Source organism: Lagenorhynchus albirostris, chromosome 2, assembly GCF_949774975.1.
Source record: "Lagenorhynchus albirostris chromosome 2, mLagAlb1.1, whole genome shotgun sequence".
NCBI classification, from domain to species: Eukaryota; Metazoa; Chordata; class Mammalia; order Artiodactyla; family Delphinidae; genus Lagenorhynchus; species Lagenorhynchus albirostris.
Window position 1 is genome coordinate 27,440,545 of NC_083096.1, and position 20,910 is coordinate 27,461,454.

At 34.0% G+C, this 20,910-nt stretch overlaps 1 protein-coding gene across 1 annotated transcript in view; it reads left to right on the forward strand.

Annotated features, from left to right (window-relative positions):
• The window catches only part of AKT3 (AKT serine/threonine kinase 3), a 393,469-nt gene that overhangs the window by 268,166 nt on the left and 104,393 nt on the right, over window positions 1-20,910 (forward strand). Inside the window, exon 12 of the mRNA XM_060128626.1 lies at window positions 12,059-12,181. Coding sequence (XP_059984609.1) covers window positions 12,059-12,181 — 123 coding nt within the window. The remainder of the gene's footprint in view (window positions 1-12,058; window positions 12,182-20,910) is intronic.

The following is a 20,910-nucleotide window of genomic DNA, read 5'->3' on the forward strand; positions in this document are numbered from 1 at the left end:
AGTTCAAGTCTTCTAATTTTGCTCTTCTTTTTAAAAAGTGTCTTGGCAACCCTAATATTTTCAGGTAAATTATAGAATAAGCTTGTTGATTTCTACATGAAGGTCTACTGGACTTTAATTGATAGTGTAATCTGTTGATCAATTTGGGGAGAATTGACATGTTCACAGTATTGTCTTCTGATCCATGAACATGGTATATTTTTCCAATTATTTAGATCTTCTTTAATTCTTTCAACAATATCATGTAGTTTTTAGTGTACAGGTCTTGAACATTTTTTGTTAAATTTATCCTTATTTATCTTATTTTTAATATTATAAATGATTTGTTTAAAGTTTCAAATCTGAATTGTTTGCATATAGAAATGCAGTTGATGTTTACTCATTAGCCTTGAATCCTGCATCCTTGCTCAGTTTGTCTATTTGTTTGTTTGTTCTTAAGTATGTTGAGATTCTCTTTGTAGATGATCACATCATGTGAGAGCAAAGACAGTTTTACTTCCTCTTTTTCAGTCTCAGTGGATTTTCTCTCTTCTTGCCTTATTAAGCTAAGACCTTCAGAGCAATGTTAAATAGCAATGTAAGAGCAGACATCCTTGCCTTATACCAGATCTTAGGGCAAAAGCATTTGTACTTTTCACCATTAAGAATGTTGTTAGCTGTAGGTTTTTCATATATACCCTTTAACAAATTGAAGAAGTTCCTTTCTGTTCCCATTTTGCTAAGCTTTTTTTTTTTTATAAATCATGGTAGGATGTAAAATTCTGTCAAATTATTTTTTTGTATCTGTTGGGATGATCACGTGTTTTTTCTTCTTTATTCTGTTGATATCTTGAATTTCATTGTTTGTTTTTTTAATGTTAGACCAACATTGCATTTCTTAGATAAATCCCACTTAGTTATGATGTATTATCCTTTTGATATGTTGTTGAACCCAGTTTGCTAAAATTTTGTTAAGAATTTTAAATCTTTGTTCACTAGGAATATCATTCTGTAGGGTCCCTTCTCTTCCCTACCCCGAGCAATGTCTCTGGGTTTGGATTCAGAGTAATGCTAACTAACCTCTTAAAATGAGTCAGGCAGCATTGCTTCTTCTATTTTCTGGTAGAATTCACCAGTGAAATTTTGAGACCAAGAGTTTTCCTTGTAGGAAGGTTTTTAACAATGAAGTGAAATTTAAAAAATATATTTATGGAGGCATGCATTTTATCTATTTCTTCTTGAGTGAGCTTTGGTTGTGTGTTTCCAGGAATTTATTTCATCTAATTTTTAAAATTTATTTGCCAAATATTGTTCAATTCCTATCTAGTTCTAGACCCTGAGAAGGCAACTGTACTCTATACAAGGTTCCTTCTCTCATGCAATTCATATTATGCAATTATAAAGGAGACTTATGAATGAAATTTCTTCTTAATTGAATAATTTATACATTTATTGTCTCAAGTTAATAGAAACTGTACTTAGAATAATAAATAAATATGCTCTAGAGACCAGAGACCTAAGTTTGAATCTCAGCTCTACCGCTTAAGAGCTATATGATGCTAGGCAAGCTTCATAACATGCCTAAATCTTAGTTTTCTCAGCTGTATGATAGAGATAATCATTGTACCTATTTTATAACATTGTTTTAGGATTAAATAATATAATGCATGTAACTTACTTAGTATAGTGCCAAACAAGTAGCAGTACTCAAAAATAGTGCCTATTGTGATAGTAATAATAACTTATATTTATTTTATTTACTCATCTATAATATGGAAATAGCATTTTGTAGCTTTTGTGATTGTTGTTAGAATGTAATATCTTAATGCTCAAAAATTGTAGTGTTTATTATTTTTATTGTGTTGGTATTGGATATATTTCATAAATAGCCCAAATATTTCACATTATATCCTAATAGATTTAGTTATTTTAAAATAATTACCTTGAGAATTTTTATTCTTTTAAAAGTATATTTTATTCTCCAAATGAAAAATCTATTAATATTTAATGTTGTAGAACTGAGCAATTTCTTTTTTAATCTTGTTAGTAGAGTTGTAATAAAATACTTTAATGTAAATTATTTTAATTATGGAAATAGAATTTAAAAAAATTTTAAAGGAACTAGTTTTATACTTACCATATTATAAAGTATTTTCATTAGGTGACTTTTGATCCCAGAAAATTTCCTTAACTTTTCATGCCTTGCATTAATTGTTTAAAAATTAGATAGCTAGTGGGAAGCAGCTACGTAGCACAGGGAGATCAGCTCGGTGCTTTGTGACCACTTAGAGGGGTGGGATAGGGAGGGAGGGAGGGAGACGCAAGAGGGAGGAGATATGGGGATATGTGTATATGTATAGCTGATTCACTTTGTTATAAAGCAGAAACTAACACACCAATGTAAAGCAATTATACTCCAATAAAGATGTTAAAAAAAAAATTGCCAGCCTACAGGCTACTTTTTCCGGTATCAGGCACCTAGTTAGATCGAGAATTCTTTTTACATTTTCAGACTTGTAAGAAGAGGGCAAGAAATAGAGAAATAGGGCTTGAGGTATTTAGCTGGACATTTATAACCAAACAACTGTTTCAGAGTCCAGCCATCTGACCTTAGATCCCTTTCAATTCTCCTGAAACATCCTAAGGGTTTAATTTGTATTTTAAGAAATGTAATTTTGAACTATTTATTAAAATATGGCATTTTATCAGTATCCTTTCTGGAAGAAACTTTCTTCAAAAACTAAATGTAAATTTACATTACATTAATTTTTCTGTGTGAAATGCATAGAAACTGAGTTCAGCTTGAGAAGAGGATAGACATGATCTAGAAAACAATTAATATGAATTACCTATTAAATGTAAGTGTACTTTTATTTGATCCTATAAAAGTGCATGTTTAAATGTTTGTTTTATTGTATAACTGATACCATTACAATTGTGTAGTATAGTACTTGCTACAGACTGAATCTTTATGTCCACCCTAAACTCATATATGGAAACCTAATCCCTAGTGTGATGGCATTTGGAGGGTGGGGCCTTTCTAGTGATTAGGTCATGAAGGTGGAGCCCTCCTGAATGGGATTAGTGCCCTTACAAGGGACACCTCAGAGAGCTCAGTTGCTCCTTCCCCATTGTGAGGACACTGAAAAGACAGCTGTCTGTGAGCCAGGAAGCAGGTACCTGATCTGCAAGTGCATTGATCTTGGACTTCCCAGCCTCCGGAATTGTGGGAAATAAATTTCTGTGGTTTATAATTCACCCAGTCTGTGGTAATGTGTTATAACATCCCAAATGGACTAAGGCAGTATTGTTGACTAGTTTTCTTGTATGTGAACTAGAGACATTCTTTTCATCTTAGGTGTTTTTGTAAACGTAAGGGATGTGTTAATCAGCATTATTGCACAGACTTCCATGTCTCATTGCTTAATTAATTAGTTGTCTTTAGGGTACTCAGGTTCCAAGCTCAATCAATATTATGATAATGAATGTAATCATTGTAATTATTGACCCATATTGAGCATATTTTGTTATTCTCTGTTAACTGATATTTTGCTATTACAAAGGAGTGACTAAAGTTTGTATGGACAGTATTTGCAAGAAAAAAATGTAATTGAATTTAAAGTCTTAGATTGCAGTGATAGTTCTCAGGATGTTGTTTCAGTCTAGATCTTTATTTTTTTTTAAAGTTTGTTGCATATTTTTCAAAATATAACAATTTATTTTAAAGATAAACATTCCGGGTTTGTAATGAAATATAAACTTGTATATTTAGATCATTAAGGCAATCTATTAATATTTACATTACTATATTCCCACAGCATTGCTAAGCACAACACACACACACACACACAAACATGTAGTCATTGCTAAAGGGACTTAAATTTCTAAAGGTATGTTCCTTGCTTGAGGAGCAAAAAATTCATTTTTTTAACAAAAACAAGATTATTTAGTTATTGTATGTGATTTTTAAATGTTTCTAATAAAAATACTTTACCTTCAAAACTTTAAGCCTTATTTTCCTTATAAATAATTCTTTGGAAAGTATTTTTTAATTTAACTTTATTCTTTGCAGTACATATTTATTAAGTACCTAATATGTGCTACATGCTAGGCTTGGTGCTGAGGATGCAAAGCTATAGAGCACTTGTGCAGTCTTCCTCTTTCTCCTGTGCCTCTGCCAAGAAAAAAAAAATTGTCAGAAGCCGGAATCAGTAAAAACATCAACAGTATGTTTACTTAAAACCTTTATAAAATTTCTCCCATTATGAAAGTAACAACAGTACATGTACATTACAGAAAACATCAAAAAGTTATTTCAGTTCAATTGATAAAATATTTATTTATTGACTGCGTGCTACAAGCTAGTCACTGTGCTATGTACTTAGTACGTGGCGTGAGGAAGACAGATGGTCTCACATTTAGGAAAGTATAATGCTCTGGGAAATGGATATTAAATTATTACAGGTAATTTTCAAGGTATAAAACAGAAAAAAAATACTCTAAATCTTACCATCTAGCAATGATCACCATTACCATATTAGTGTATTTTCCTGTTTTTATACTGTACCCATAATTTCCATTTCATTTAATATTGTAAAATACATACTAGTTGCCTAGTAATTAATTATGCAGATGTAATTTATTAAATCCTTACTATATTTTTGAACGTTTAGATTGTTTCCATTACTTAACCAACTTTACTTAAGTATAAGCTACATACAATAAAATGTACTCACTTTAAGTATACATAACTTATATGACTTTTGACAAACATCTATGCATGTAGTCCCCATTACAAAAAGATGCAGAACATTTCCACTGCCACAGAAAGTTCTGCTATTCCTCTTTGCAGTCAGTCTTCCCTGTCTCATTCTGTCATCTCCTGCTCCTATACCTGGCCCTAGGCAACTACTGATCTGCTTTCTGACACTAAAGATTTGATTTACCTTTTCTAAAATTTCACAGAAATGGAATCATACAATATGTACTCTTTTATGTCTGTTTCTGTTTCTTTTGCTAAGCCTAACGTTTTTGAGATTATCCATGTCTCAGTAGTTTGTTCCTTCATTGCTGAGTCATGAGCATGCTATATCAATGTTTTTTAATCTGTCCTGCTTTTGGTGTACATTTGGATTGTTTCTAGTCATCGCCTATTATGAATAAAGCTGATATGCACATACATGTACAAGTTTTCTTTTTTCTTGGCTAAATACTGGGGAGTATAATTGTTGAGTTTATAATAAGCATATGTTTACATTTTGAAAAATTGCAAAACTGTTTTCCAAAGTAGTTGTGTCATTTTGCATTCCTAGTATCAATGCCGCAAGAATTCTAGTTGTTTCATATCCACACCAACTCTTGGTGTGGTCAGTCTTTTTAATTTTAGTCATTCTAATGTGTATATAGAAGTATATTATTGCGGTTGGTTTTGAGTTGCATTTTTCTGATGACTAATGATATTAAATATATTTTCACATATTGGCCATTTGCATACATTTTTTTACCTGTATGTTCAAATATTTTGTCTATTTATTAATTGGGTTATCTTATTGTTAAATTATAATAGATCTTTATATATTCTGGTTACAAATAGTTTGCCAAACAAGTGTATTATAAATAGTTCCTCTCAGACTGTACCTTGCCTTTTCATTGTCTCAGTGATATTTTCTGAGCAACAGAAGTTTTAAATTTTGAAATCCAATTTATCAGTTTGTCTTCTTTGTTTTTTTTAAATACTATCTAAGAAATCTTTGTCTATCATGGATGACAAATATTTTCTCCTATATTTTCTTTTATAACTTTTATAATTGTGCTATTACATTTAGGTTTATGATATTTTTTATTTTTATGTATGCTCTAAGCTAAGGATTGAAGTTCATTTTTTATCCCATGTGGATATTTGGTTATTCCAGAATCTATTGTTGAAAAGTCTATCCTTTGCCCCATTGAATGACCTTGACACCTTTGGCATATGTATGTGTCCTTTGCTCTAACACTTTTGACATATGTGTGTGTCCTTTGCTCTAACACTAATACTGCTGCACTATAGAGGCAGTATCCTCAAGGACTCTAGTGGGTGCCACATTTCTTAAGAAGTTTTTCCATTTTGCCTGGTGAGAACAAAAAGTATTTTTAGCTCTATGAGCCTGTGATTTTTTTCACCTGATTCTTTCCAATGGCTCTTTTCCCTGGCCTTAGAATTTTCCTCATATACATGTGCTGATTAGTAAGACTCAGAGGCAGTTCATTGCAGGTCCCTGGAGTTCTCCACTTTGTGGTTCTCTGCCTCATGAATTACAGCTACTTTGGTCTCCCCAGTCTCTGAACTCTCTATTCTTACTTCAAGAATTCCACAGGTTCTGTTTTGGTTTTCTTTCCCTGTGTTACATTCTGGATGGTCTCTCCAGGCAGCAAGCTGGAACAACCATAATTACCACCTTGTTTCCCTTTTCTTTGGAGTCACTGTACCTTGAAGCCTAATGCTTAATGTATGAAAATCCTTGTTTTATTTATTTTATATCATGGTCAAAACAGAAGTCTCTAACCTTTATATTTTATGGATATTTCCACTGGATGCAAAATTTTAGGATGTGTTTTTTTTCTTTCAGCAATTTGGACATATTGTTCCATTGTCCTTTCACTTATATAGTTTCTGAGAAGAAGTCTGGGGAAATTCTCCTATTTGTTCTTCTGTATGTATTGTGTTTTTTCCCTTCAGAATTTTTAAAAGATTTTCTGTCACTGGTTTTTCAGCAATTTTAGTGTGATCTGACTGGTTATGTTCTGAGTATTCATGCCTGTTTGTTAGTTTTTATCTCACTGAGTTTCGTTGAAATACCTAGTCTGTGCATTTATCTTTTTTATCCTAGTTTGGAAAAATTCAGTCATTATTTTGTAGATGTCTCCCTCTCTCTTTCAGGATCTGCTGTTATCCATATGTTAGACTCCTTGACACTGTTCAAGAGGTTGCTGAGATTTTTTTTTTTTTCAGGTGCAATTTATATAGTTTTCTTCTGCTATGATTTCTTGTTCATTTGTCTTTTCTCTTGCAGTGTCTAATCTGTTGTTAATCCCATCTAGTGAAATTTTTATTCAGATATTATATGTTTCATCTTTAAACGTCCTATTTATTTCTATTTCCCATTATCTCTTCTTTATGTTCCTGTACTGCTTTAAAGTTACTGTCTATTAATACCATCATCTCTGTTATTTTTGAGGTCTGTGTCTAATGACTGACTTTTTTGTTGGTGATGGGTCATATTTTCCTGCATCTTCTCATGTCTAGTAATTGTTGATTGTATACTAGATACATTGATTTTACTTGAGTGTTTAGATTTTGTTATCTTCCTTCAAAGAGTGTTACATCTTGTTCTGGAGAGCAGTTATTTGCAAATATGATATTTTACACTCTTGTTTGTTAGCTTTGTTAATGTATGGTTTAGCTTTTACTCCGACTTCTTTGAAATATCTACTGAATGCCTGCATGTTCAATAATGACACTCTTCTGACTTTTCTCCAAAGTTAAGCAAATATTGTGGCACCATTTATTAAATGGTCATTTTTTCCCCATATACTTCATATCCTTATGTGTAATCATCAACTTTACCATATTCTAAATTTTTATAAAGTAACCTGTTTCTGGCCACCTGATTTCATTGATATTTCTTTTAATTTGTATGCCTATTCTATATGAATTGTAGCTTTATAGTATCTCTCAATTTCTTCAGACAGACGTTTTCTTGAGAGCATTAATATATTGAGCAAAAATCTTCTATTTCAATAATATCTTGGCTCATTTCATTCATTTTTTCTAAAAGAGTCACATACCATTTCTACCTTTATGTTCTCTTCTTAGCCCACCTAAGTATGACATCTCTTCCCCAAAAGGTAACATATGACCTAATTCCTATGCCTGGTAAATGTTAATTTCCTTCCTGAAACTTTCTTTTCCTTTATTCTTCAGGTATTCTTTCTGTTTGTATTTCTTTTAGGACTCTATCTTAATACCCTGTTCTGCTTCTTTTTCCTGTCCTTATGTGCAGTCATACCCTAAAATTCTGACCTTAACTCTGTTTGCAGTTTCTACTAAATTTCTGGGCTATACCTTGCTTCCTTGGTATCAACAATATCCTTTATATAAATGACTCACACATTTACCTTTATACCCTTTGGTCCCATAGTTCTGAAGTTGTGCTATCAAGTTCTTATTTAAATGTCAACAGGTCAAAATAAAATCCATTGCTCCTCTGTCTCCATCCCCATTCTCTTCCTTTACACTGCTGGCAGCAACACCTACTCAGCCATCCTTAGGGAAACTTCAACACTGTTGTTCTCTGCCTTTGCCCAAATGGTGCAAGCTAGTTCCCTCTGGAATATTGACTCTTGAAAGTCTGTTACTAGCACTAATGTTCCTCAGAAGCTCTTATCCAGCTCAAAGGTTACTTCTTATATTACCAAACATACTTATTCACTTCTTTAAGTGTGCTTTCTATTTTATAACTACATATTTTAGTGGAATTATTTATATATCTGGTTGTTCTAACCAAATAGTGATATTCTTTCAGATTGGTACCATTTCCTCTCATTGTGTCTGCAGCTTTTTCACAGTGGTTGTACTGAATTGGTGTTCAGTAAGTTTTGTTGCACTTTATGAATTGTTTATCTGACTACTGTAGTCTCAGATTTTTTTAATTGATTCTCTAGTTGCTGCCAGAGTTGTGTACTTAAAATTATGCTAATTTTTTTCGGACTTTCCTGGTGGCACAGTGGTTAAGAATCCTCCTGCCAATGCAGGGGACATGTGTTTAAACCCTGGTCCAGGAAGATCCCACATGCTGCGGAGCAGCTAAGCCTGTGTGCCACAACTACTAAGCCTGCACTCTAGAGCCTGCGAGCCACAACTACTGAGCCCACGTGCCACAACTACTGAAGCCTGTGCTCCTAGAGCCCATGCTCCGCAACAAGAGAAGCCTGCACACCACAACAAAGAGTATCCCCCACTCGCCACAACTAGAGAAAGCCAATGCGCAGCAACAAAGACCCAACACAGCCAAGAATAAATAAATAAAATTATGCTAAAATTTTTAACCCAAATGTCTTTGACACTCCTTATCTACAAAATTAATCTCTAAACCATATCATGGCAGTCAAGGTCATAAACAATCTGGCCTCATCTTTGTGGGGTTTTTTTTGTTTTTTTCTTTTTTTTGCTTAAGTTCTGTCATTATCATGAATGTGTATTATTGTTCTTCAGCTACATGCCCTCCCTATGTGTTGTTTCCTTGCCATTACTATTTTTTTTCTTTAGAATTAATTTCTTCTACATACATCTATTAATTACCTCCTATGTTGATGGACTATACTAGGCTGTGGTCAAAATATTAAGAAGGATAGAACTTGTGGTCAAAATATTAAGGTGGATATTAAGAGGGATTAATTTGTTCCACATACATTTATTAATTACCTACTATGTTGATGTACTATTACTAGGCTGTGGTCAAAATGTTAAGATGGATAAAACTTGCACTGTTTTGTATGCTTCCCTTATATTCTCCATTTGTGAAAAATCCATCCTTCAAAACGTGAGATGCTACCTTATCTGTGAAGTCTCCTCAGATCATTCCAATAAAGATTAATCATCCTTTGCCTCCAAAGCATTTTTAATATTGGAATTACAGAACTTCTCATAGCTCTCTTGTTTTTTATCTGTGCATATATCTCCTTCATCGGGTTGAATTTCTTAAGGTCAGGGATTATGTCTTAATCACCATTATATGCCCTCTTTTTCTCTTCCCAGTGTCCAATAACAGTGACTTTAACATAATTGATGCTCACTAAATGGAAAGTTGGTTCAAAGCCAAGGTAGAAACTTAGAAGGAATATTCAGAGAAAATCAGGAGAGTTGTAGTACCACAGCCAAGGAATGTTTATAAGAAGGAGAGGGTAATAAGTGATGTTCTAAGCTCCAGAACGAGAGGTTCTTGGTTATGTTAACAGGAATAAGTTCCATAAAGTAGCAAGGGTAGACATCAGAGGAGAGCAGATTGAGAAATAAATAGAGTTCTTCTCCTTAAGTAGCTTTTTTTTTTTAGCTGATATTTTTACAGAAATTGGCTGGAAGACAAATTGAAGATTTATGGTCTAAATAAAGATCTAGAAGCCTGCATGTATTATGTTGATTTAGGGAAGATCTATATCTTTTGTATTGTAGATGAGTGGGTACTAGGCTTGACATTTGAAGAAAATTTAGAAATCTAACTACTACTTTCATCTCGTTAGAAGACTACCATAAATCTGGGTCACAGGGGTTCCTTTGTCAAAATTAGTTATATTTTATATTAAAGGATGACAGAAATTACTTTGACCTAGAAATATTTCAGAATGGTTTTACTGATGATCCATGCTTCTTTCTACTTCCTGTCTTTGTTTGAATGGTAGAGCATTAATAACATGTATGTGCCTGTATAAAATGAATGAATTTTGAAGCATATCCCTGAGTAATTTTATACATTGGTTTGATTTTTGGCATAGTATATTTGGTCATTTATAAGACACATTGAACATTTCTTCAGTCAGAGTGCCTTTTATATTTGATGGTGTGTCATAGTTTTAATTGACCTCATTATTTTTCTTGGTATTAACATAGAAAGTTGGTGGAGTTGCAATCAACAGCATCTTAGATTTGATAAAATATGACAATATAGTAGAGAGCATTAAAGTTTAGAGACTATCTGCCAAACATTTTAGTTTTACTATAAGTAATGTTGAACCAGTCTTTTTTGGCAATAGTTACATGATATTACCTCTTCTCTCTTTACTGTGACAATGGGTTAGGCATAAATTTTATCTTAAAATAATGATAAACTCTTAAGTGGAGTTGGAGGTGGGAAAAGGGAAGATGGAATCTATAGAGAACCTCTTTTATGTTACCTAAATTATGATTTGGTGTGTGAGAAACAAATCTCAGTTAACCATAATTCTTATAAATTTGTAGAAGCAGTTTGTAGAAGTAATCTATGTGAAAATATAGTTAATTTCTGATCTTGCAGTCAAGAATACATTGACTGATTGGTTCATTTCTTTAATCAAAGACATGTATTGAGTACCTACTGTGATACTCGGTAGTGTACTCAGCACTGCGAACCATCTTTTGTTGTTCTTGGTGGATTTCTTAATACAGTGAGACAGTACACAAAAAGGTCAGTAGTCAATTCATAATGCCTGAAACCGGCTCCTTCCTCATATACATTATTGAACTGAGAGCTGAGACGGGCAGTTTCTTAAATAAAGAGGCTGTCTAAATGGAGAGCTGGATGCTTGACCACAGTGAGAACCCAATAAATATTTGTTGACTGTTGTTAACAGGAAATGGATGGGCTTATAGTTTTAAGTGATTACATGAGAAAAGATTGGTGTCATAGTTAATTATTATTGAAATAGGAAGAGTATGCATTGAGAACTATTAGAGGAATAATGGGAGCTTCTCAGTCCATTTTGGGCATTACTAACATAAATTGAAAATGTAAAGCCTCACAGTTTCTCATTGTAGAAAACATGGATTTAAACATTGAAAGCATTTCTAGAGGTATCATGATGAATCAAGAGTTGTAGAATTTAACAAGTTCACATAAATAAGGTTCCACAAATCAGCAGTCCTTTCTTTGAAATCAAGTGTAACTGAGATAATTAAGTCGAAATATTCCATCTATGCTTATGTGCATTTATTTTAATAAAGTCTCAATACCTAATCCTTGAAAGAGTGAAGCAACAGTATACTGAGGGGGAGATGTAATCTGATGATGCATACTTTTTCCCCTAGTAACTGAAGGTTAAATGGGTAGCAAGCAGAATGCCTTAAACAAGATTGGTATATTGATTAAAGTGCTGATTTAACAGCTCGCAGTCTCCCCTTGGAAACCTGGAAAAGATAAGCCAGCTGCTGTCTAAGACTGCTCAGTGTCCGCTGAGAGTACACTATCTATCATCACAATATGGTGATGAGAGGTGTTTTATGTTTGTGTTAATTTCCCCCACTAAATCAGTAATTATTACAATCCTGTCCCTGCTGTTTACCCTGCAGCTGTTTTTCCATTTGTCGAGAGAGAGGGTGTTCTCTGAGGACCGCACACGTTTCTATGGTGCAGAAATTGTCTCTGCCTTGGACTATCTACATTCCGGAAAGATTGTGTACCGTGATCTCAAGGTAAAAAAGAAAAGTAATCAGAATTTGTTTTTGCAGAGGCTGTAGGGACAAACACAAAGTAATTACAAAGTTACACAGTTTGGAGAAAAGCAGATTTAGTTGGGAAATAAAACCACTCTGTTTAAGAATTTGCTTCACTGTATTTGACAGGAAATTTCATTCACTGATAAATGTGTAGTAGTTTTATGTCCGAGTTTTTGACATGCTAAATAAGTTCTTCTTGACTGCTCTGATCAAATATGATCTATCAATAATAGTTTCATTTTTCTGAAAGTGTAATGAGTAATGTTAAACATCTGATTATTAGTCAAGTAACTTTGCAAGTGACATTTTAAAATAAATTTCATTATTATATTCTAACATCCTGTGATGTATTATGAAGAAATTTTTATAATAAATAAGATTACTTGGGAAAATATTTGATTTGGTATTAAATTTTTAGTGGGTTTATATACTTGAAGCATTTTAATATAGCCTTTTATCAATCTGTTTAATTTCCATTTTGAAAAGCACTGTATTTGTTTTATCAGTAATAGTGACTTTATTTCTCTAAGTTTCTTTCTGTTAAGACCCTCAGAATAGCTCAGGGATTGGCAAACTTTCTGTGAAGGCCAGATAGTAAATATTTTAGGCTTTGCTGCTCTTACAGTGTCTTTTACAACTCCTCAGTGCTGCTGTTGTAGGGTGAAAGCAGCCACAGACAATATGTAAATGAGCGTGTCTGGCTGTGTTCCAGTAAAACTTTAATTACAAAAACAGGCAGTAGGCAAGATTTCACCTACAAGCCATATTTTGCTGACCCCCGGAGTAACTCATAAAAGATAGCAGTAATTCTCGTGACACTGTTTTGAATTAGATTGGTCATATTAAGGAAATTTGTACCATGACACTCTGAACAAGTTCTAAATGTGACAATCTTACTTTCTTAAAAAGTAAATCATATGATAATCTTGACCTATTAAAATCTGACACAGAATTGCTTTATTTATCAAGTACTAGTTCATTTAAAATATGATTTGTAGAGATAGAAGTTATACTAGTCTTTTATGAAATTCTGTTTCTATGAAATAAGGTATATATTTACATATTATAGCACATAAGAGAAATCACAATTATCCCCTCACTCCCATTCACTCCTTTTTAAACACCTGTGATTCTTAAGTTATCTAATTATTTAAGCAGTTGTCTAAGTTATTTTAAGATGTTGCTATCATATACATTTGTATTATGAATGCTCCCTAAGAAGTAACTATCTCAAAAAATATTATTTTACATGATGACAGTGAAATATAGTATGTATTTTTTTAACATCTTTATTGGAGTATAATGCTCTACATTGGTGTGTTAGTTTCTGCTTTATAACAAAGTGAATCAGCCATACGTATACATATATCCCCATATCTCCTCCCTCTTGCGTCTCCCTCCCACCCTCCCTATCCTATCCCTCTAGGTGGTCACAAAGCACCGAGCTGATCTCCCTGTGCTATGTGACTGCTTCCCACTAGCTATCGTTTTACATTTGGTCGTGTATATATGTCCATGCCACTCTCATTTCATCCCAGCTTACCCTTCCCCCTCCCTATGTCCTCAATTCCAAGTCCATTCTCTATGTCTGCATCTTTATTCCTATCCTGCCCCTAGGTTCTTCAGCACCTTTTTTTTTTTTTTTTAGATTCCATATATAGGTGTTAGCGTATGGTATTTTTTCTCTTTCTGACTTACTTCACTCTGTATGAGAGACTCTAGGTCCATCCACCTCACTACAAATAACTCAGTTTCGCTTCTTTTTATGGCTGAGTAATATTCCATTGTATATATGTGCCACATCTTCTTTATTGTTTTATTTCTTAACATATTATTGATTAAAGAAGCTATAAAATTCTGTTTTTAGGAAAAATGAACTATGCAACTATATCTATATCAGGGATGATCAACTAAGTGCCCAAATAGACCAGAGGTGGATATGAATCAACAATATGATTATATTTAGCCTGCAGCTTTTTATAGCCAGGAGTGGCAGAATTCAGCATCCCTATATCTGATGTCTGAATGGCCAAATAATCCTATAATGTTTAAATGTCTTGAATCCAGAGTTTTAAAAAAGAATTTAGTTATACGGTATGATAAAACATAATTTATATAGCATTTCCAAATTTACTTAGAAGTAGTTAGCTCTTCTCTGCCTGATCTACTCCCCCCCACCATTCCCACTTTATATTTTATGAATTCTGTTTGTAGGGAGAAGGAGGAGGATTTCGTGGATTTAAGAAAATGAGAATAATTTTGAAGTACTTAGTAATGTATCCAAAATGCTTAAAGCTGGAAGATGGAATTATTAGTCTAAAGAAACAGAAGAGTACTCACTTGATTGCTAGCATTGATTAAGGAATGATATAATTGGGATGGTTTTGGTCAGTATCTCCCTTGATCATTTCTCATTAATGAATCAACATATTGGTACATTGAAGTTCATTTAATGAGTTTTGTTGCTCCATCCTTTCTGATGATGAAATTAGACTAAATTTATTAAGCCACAGTGCTAATACTTGGTATGTGAATACCAGCCATGTAGTTACCATATAAACAGACCACTAACTTTATTAGACAATTAAGTGGCCTCTGCTCTCTAAATTTATTTACTTTTTAATATAACCTTAAGTTAAAGGTCTAAGTAAATGTATAGCATTGGACAGAATCCATGGAACATACACCGAGAAGAATGGATAATGTAAAAAGTCAGACATTCAAAATTTATACGTGTTGTTTGTATCCATATTGCACATGATGGAATGAGATCTTTAGGTAGAGTCGTAGAAATTTAGAGCTGACCCATAGTTTACAGCTGAGCTTATTGAAGACTAGAAGCCTAGTAAGGGATTTACTCAAAGTAATGGACTAAGTTGCTGACATAGTCAAGATTATTGGATTCCATGAATCCTAGCTCCAGGTATAATGTTCTTTTTATTACACCATTCTGCCTTTCTAGAGATGAAATGAACTTTAGGTGGGGGAATTCATTGGATTAATTCTAGGAGATCTTTGTAAATCTAAAATTTGAATAAAGCTGCCAAAGATAAGAGAAGGAATGTTTTAAATATATTTATACAAAATATATTCAAAATAGCATTATCAAAAACTGATTTAGGTACCCACTTTGATTTGTCTCAGATTGGTCTCTGTCTTCTCCTTACTAATAACCTTGTGTTTATTCAAATACAAATCCATTTGAGTTACTTATGGTAGCTGCACCTCTCAAGTAAATCAGTACCTGTTTGCCACTGACCCATTCATCATTAGAGGCAAAGCCTAATTTCATGTGCAAGTTAATTTAAGACATTTCATCAGTTCATAGTTCCTAATAAATTGGTGTTCACAGCAACAGATAAATTATTGCAACTTTTGTTGTAGTTTAAAAAGTTAGTTTGCATAATTTATCAATACATGTCATGATATTAAATTTTGCTTCAGTAAGGACCCAAATTCTTTGTGATTACTTAGGAAAAACTGATATTGCTTTATGATAGCATAAAAATTTGAAGAAATCTCTCCTAAGACTGTGTCAGTAGTACAAGTTTTTTTGAAAACTTCTTTTCTGCTTAGCTCTTGTTTTTGTAAGTATTCAATATAACCTTTCTTTTCAACGACCATGGCCATCCAAGGATAGAATAGGCTGAACTAGGGACATTTGCAAAGGTACTGATACTGGAATTTCATTAAGAATTAATTTCTGGGACTTCCCTGGTGGCGTAGTGGTTAAGAATCCGCCTGCCAATGTAGGGAACACTGATTCTATCCCTGGTCTGGGAGGATCCCGCATGCTGCGGAGCAACTAAGCGCATGTGCCACAACTACTGAGCCCATGTGCCATAACTACTGAAGCCCACGCACCTGGAGCCCGTGCTCCACAACAAGAGAAGCCACTGCAATGAGAAGCCTGTGCACCGCAACGAAGAGTAGCCCCCGCTCGCCGCAACTAGAGAAATCCTGTGCACAGCAGCAAAGACCCAACACAGCCAAAAATAAATAAATATTTCTAAAAATGAATTCATTTCTCCCAAGAGTTTATGACAGGGGGAGGGGCAAGAAAAATGCGTAAATTGCTACTGTATTCTACTTGTGGAAAATCTAATCTTGTTTTCTACCTAATCAGAGAATTTAATGGTTAATTTTACCACTTACACTGTTAACGTGAGAAACTGCCAGATAGATTTAGATAATTTCTAAGACTCAGTGATGGCACAAAGGGATGGTTTCAAAGAGCCTTATATCACAGCCCTCCCAATCTTCCTCAGCTCCTAAATAAACCAGCGGTCTGAATGAAACAGTGTGCTTACTTTACATACAGAGTCTCAAGACACATCCTCTAACTCCCACTTCTAACCAGTCACTCTGGATTCCCTCTTTTATAATTTAAGCCACTGCTACTAAGAACCCCTTCCACCTCTAACATTAACTTATACTATTGGGCTATGTTACTCAAGTGTAGTAAATTCTTAAATGTAGTATTTCTTAAACCCCAACCTAGATGGGATCTCTGCTGTTGTATATTGTGAATTCTTTTCCATCTTAGGAAGGTTCAAAGTTTTCCTTTCAGCATTTCAACACACTGTCTTAATTCCGTGGTCATTAAGTTCCTGCAGGTCAGCCATGTGACATTTGCAACTTGGATACCCATAAACCTAAATATGCAGTGTGCAGGGGAGGAATTTCTTATTACATTCTTGAGCCTGAGGCAGTCTTGGTACTGATGTAACTGTGCTAAAAAGGGTTTGTAAAAGTGAGTGAAGGGTCTTGTTTTTGGTATTGCTACAGTAGTTGTCAGAGCGCTTAGGAACTGCTATTATCATTCCTTTGTTTAATCACAAAGTGTCAGCCATTTAATTAAAATGATACCTAAAATATATATATATATATATGTGTGTGTGTATATTTATCATAGATAGATATTAGAATATATATGAATTGTATATTAGAAAGCTTTTAAAAGCTTAAAAGTTAAAAACTCTTAAACTTTCTAATAGGAAGAATTTAATTTTATTCTAGGCACCAGCAAGAGCAGAAAAAGGAGTATAGTGTTTTCTTGCTATAGTTTCTTGTTCACAAAGCACAGAGGAAAAAAGATTTCAAAATCTACCAAATCAAGATCCTCTGTCAAATAATGCCTGTCCGATTCAACTGGGTAAAAAATGTTGCCGTTTTTAAATGGAAACTCTAGGATGTCTAATATTTTTGTCTCCTCAAAATATGAACTATTAGATAACAAGCAACCCTCTGATACAAATTGTAAGCATTACCCAGATTTGGATATATAATCTTTTCTTTCAGACTTCCTATTTAACTTCATACATTGCTTTTGCTGGTAGATGCATCCATTAAGCATAAACATAATGCCCTGCTCTCAATCCCAGATGCTAAGACTGACAGTGGAAATAAAACAGATGCATATAAAGTTTTATAATAGAGAGTACCTGAACAGTCAGTTACAGTGTATGCATTTTTCCTTTTATGGTTAAGAAAAGGAAGAAGGAAAGCATTAGATTTAGGAGAGAGAACCAAAGAAAGGTGATTTGTAAATATTTTTATTCCTCCTTTACACAGTGGAAGGGTCCCTAAAAATGTTTGATGAAATCTTCTTTCTGTTAGTGTCAAATGCACTAAGGAAATGATTTCCAGGTGTTTTTGATATATCTAAGCCTTTGATCTGCTTTGGAAAGATTACCAGGTGATTCTGTGCATCCTTCACATTTGTGAATCATAACACTGATCGTTCTTATATTTTATGAAAACTTTGTTATGCATTTGCATAAAATTATTATTTTTTAAACCAGACTGGATATTTAATTAGCCCCAATTTATCTTTATACAAGATTAGATTTGGGGATATCATTTTTTTAAGGTGATGTATCTCTGGCTGTTGTTCATACTGATGGACAAGTTGTTTTTGTCATTCATGCTCAGCAAAATGACATTTCAGGATGGTGAGAGAAGAAAAATAATTGATGGAAGAAGGTGGACACTATTATAAAATAACTGGCTCAAAAATTGTAAAATATTTGTTTTGTTGTTTATTCAAAAGAAATTGTTGCATATTAAAAGGTGTTTTTTTGGGCTTCCCTGGTGGCGCAGTGGTTGAGAGTCCGCCTGCCGATGCAGGGGACACGGGTTCGTGCCCCGGTGCGGGAAGATCCCACATGCCGCGGAGCGGCTGGGCCCGTGAGCCATGGTCGCTGACCCTGCGCATCCCGAGCCTGTGCTCCGCAATGGGAGAGACCACAACAGTGAGAGGCCCACGTACCGCAAAAAAAGAAAAAAAAAAAAGTGTTTTTATTGAAGTCACCGAGCTGACAAAAGTGTTTTATAGGGTTCCATTTCTGAACTTTGCTCTTGTATAGAAGAGCACACACCATTTTGATAAATTATGAATCAGCCATTAAACTCTCCATGTTTAATAAATGATCAATACATTTATTGATTAAGTTCTACATTCAGTATCTCATTTAATTCTCAAAACAATCACATTGGATCGTTACTGTTATTTACTCTGTGTTATAGATGAAGTTGAGGCACATAGATGTCAATAGGTTACACAGTAAGAGATAAAACTTGAATTTACGTTTAAGTTCTTTGACTTGACTCCATAATCTTATGCACATTGCTCTCTACTGCCTCCTATGCAATATGCTACCTTATCCCCATTATGGTGACCTTTACCCCATCTCTCACAGTCATCCCGTAGGCTGACCTTATTTCTGACTATATCATTGTCATTAAGCTGATTTATAAAACAAGTAGAATGATCAACTGTCCTGTTTTGCCTAGAACTTCCCCAGTTGTAGAACTTTAAAGTCCTGAATCCTGGGAGCCCCACTCAGTTCTAGGTAAACTGGGACTCTCGGTCACTTTCATCCTGTTCCTATTCTTCACTCAAACCCTGTCCTTGCATCTCATTTCATTCCTCATCCCTCAACCCTTGGTATCTTGGAAATGAGATATGAGATTAGAGAATTAGGTATGAATCGGGATTTTAAAAAATGTATGTACTTATTGGTATTAAAAACAGTATTTATATGTTTTGATACTTCTGTATCTATCCACTTCAAAATAGTCTCGTCAGAATGTGGAGAATTAGCACATTAGCGCATACTATCCTGTTTCACTTTGCATGTAAAGCACATAAAGGGAATTGACATAATATACACCAAACACATTTTATTCAATATTATTATGTATTATTTGACATTTTTGTAAGCATTTTTGTGTATTATAAAAGATATAGTATTTTAAGAACTTAATTTGGTTTGCTTTTATATGTTATGATGTATTCATATGTTAGAACAATGAGCATATTTTTAAAAGTTAAGAAAAGAGCATATATATTTTCATTCAACAAAACAACAGACACTCCAGTGTATACTTCTCTTTCTTGTTATGGCAAGGTAGGAGCAGGAGGGAGAAGAGAGTGTTGTTTGAAAGACAAGGAAAAAGGGGAGAAAATCAGAAGCAGAAAGAAGAGAAGGGTTTTCAAGGCAGAAAGAGAAGTAGACAGATTCTTGACGTTCCTGATTGTTTTCCCTATTTAGGACTTTCTGCCATTTGTGCAAATTGGGTTTGATTTTGGGGTCCAGTTAGTAGAGAATCATGAGGAAGATGCAATCTCTCTGAATTTAGATAAAATAAGAGAACTTTCATTTTTGAAAGGTTTAGCAATATATTTAGGGTTCATTCATCTCTCTGTAGACAAGTCAAAAACAGACTCACTTCTCTGAAGTCTATGCAGTGCACGAAACATACTGAGCGTTGAGTTCAGTTGGGTAGCACATTTAAGTTCTATACTTAAGGACTTACGTGTACTCTGAGCTTGCTTAACTGTATTTAGTCTCTGGTTTATAAGACATTGGATAATATGACAGAGTATACCACCATCACATTTTATATGATTGTTGTCTGTTTATGTTCTTATATGGAGTTCTATTTTGAATTTGATACTGACTTCAGAGTTTGGGTAGGCACTTTCATACATCATCATGTTAAGGAGTAGAATAATGATCTACTCTTTAATTAAGTTAATTATCATTCATCCTGCTACTATTTTTTTTTTTTTTTTTTTTTTTTTTTTTTTTTTTTTTGCAGTACGTGGGCCTCTCACTGTTGTGGCCTCTCCCGTTGCGGAGCACAGGCTCCGGATGCACAGGCTCAGCGGCCATGGCTCACAGGCCCAGCCGCTCCGCAGCATGTGGGATCTTCCCGGACTGGGGCACGAACCCGTGTCCCCTGCATTGGCAGGCGGACTCTCAACAACTGCGCCACCAGGGAAGCCCATGCTACTATTTTTTTTCATGTGTTTTTTTGTGAATGCATTTCTGCGTTATGTCTTCTGCATTATGTCTTCAAGATTGTTCTTTTTGTATTAATGGAGTCAAAGAGATTCCAACTTTATAATACCTGTGCTATATGTTTTCATTAACTGTTGAATGTTTGACTTTCATATTCTTTTTATGTGTAAAAGGGTTGGTAGTTCTTTATTACAAAGAACTGTAAAAGAGGATATTGCCTTACCTTACAAAACAAGATTTAGGTTTGATTTATAACCACCACCAAAGTAACATTTCTGTAAGTGAATATTTTATCGTAGCACTAGACTCCCAAATGAAATGGTTGAAAACCATCTGCATATATCCAGAAGAAGATGCTTGTCTCTTTGGGATTGTTTAGATCACAATTTATTTTAA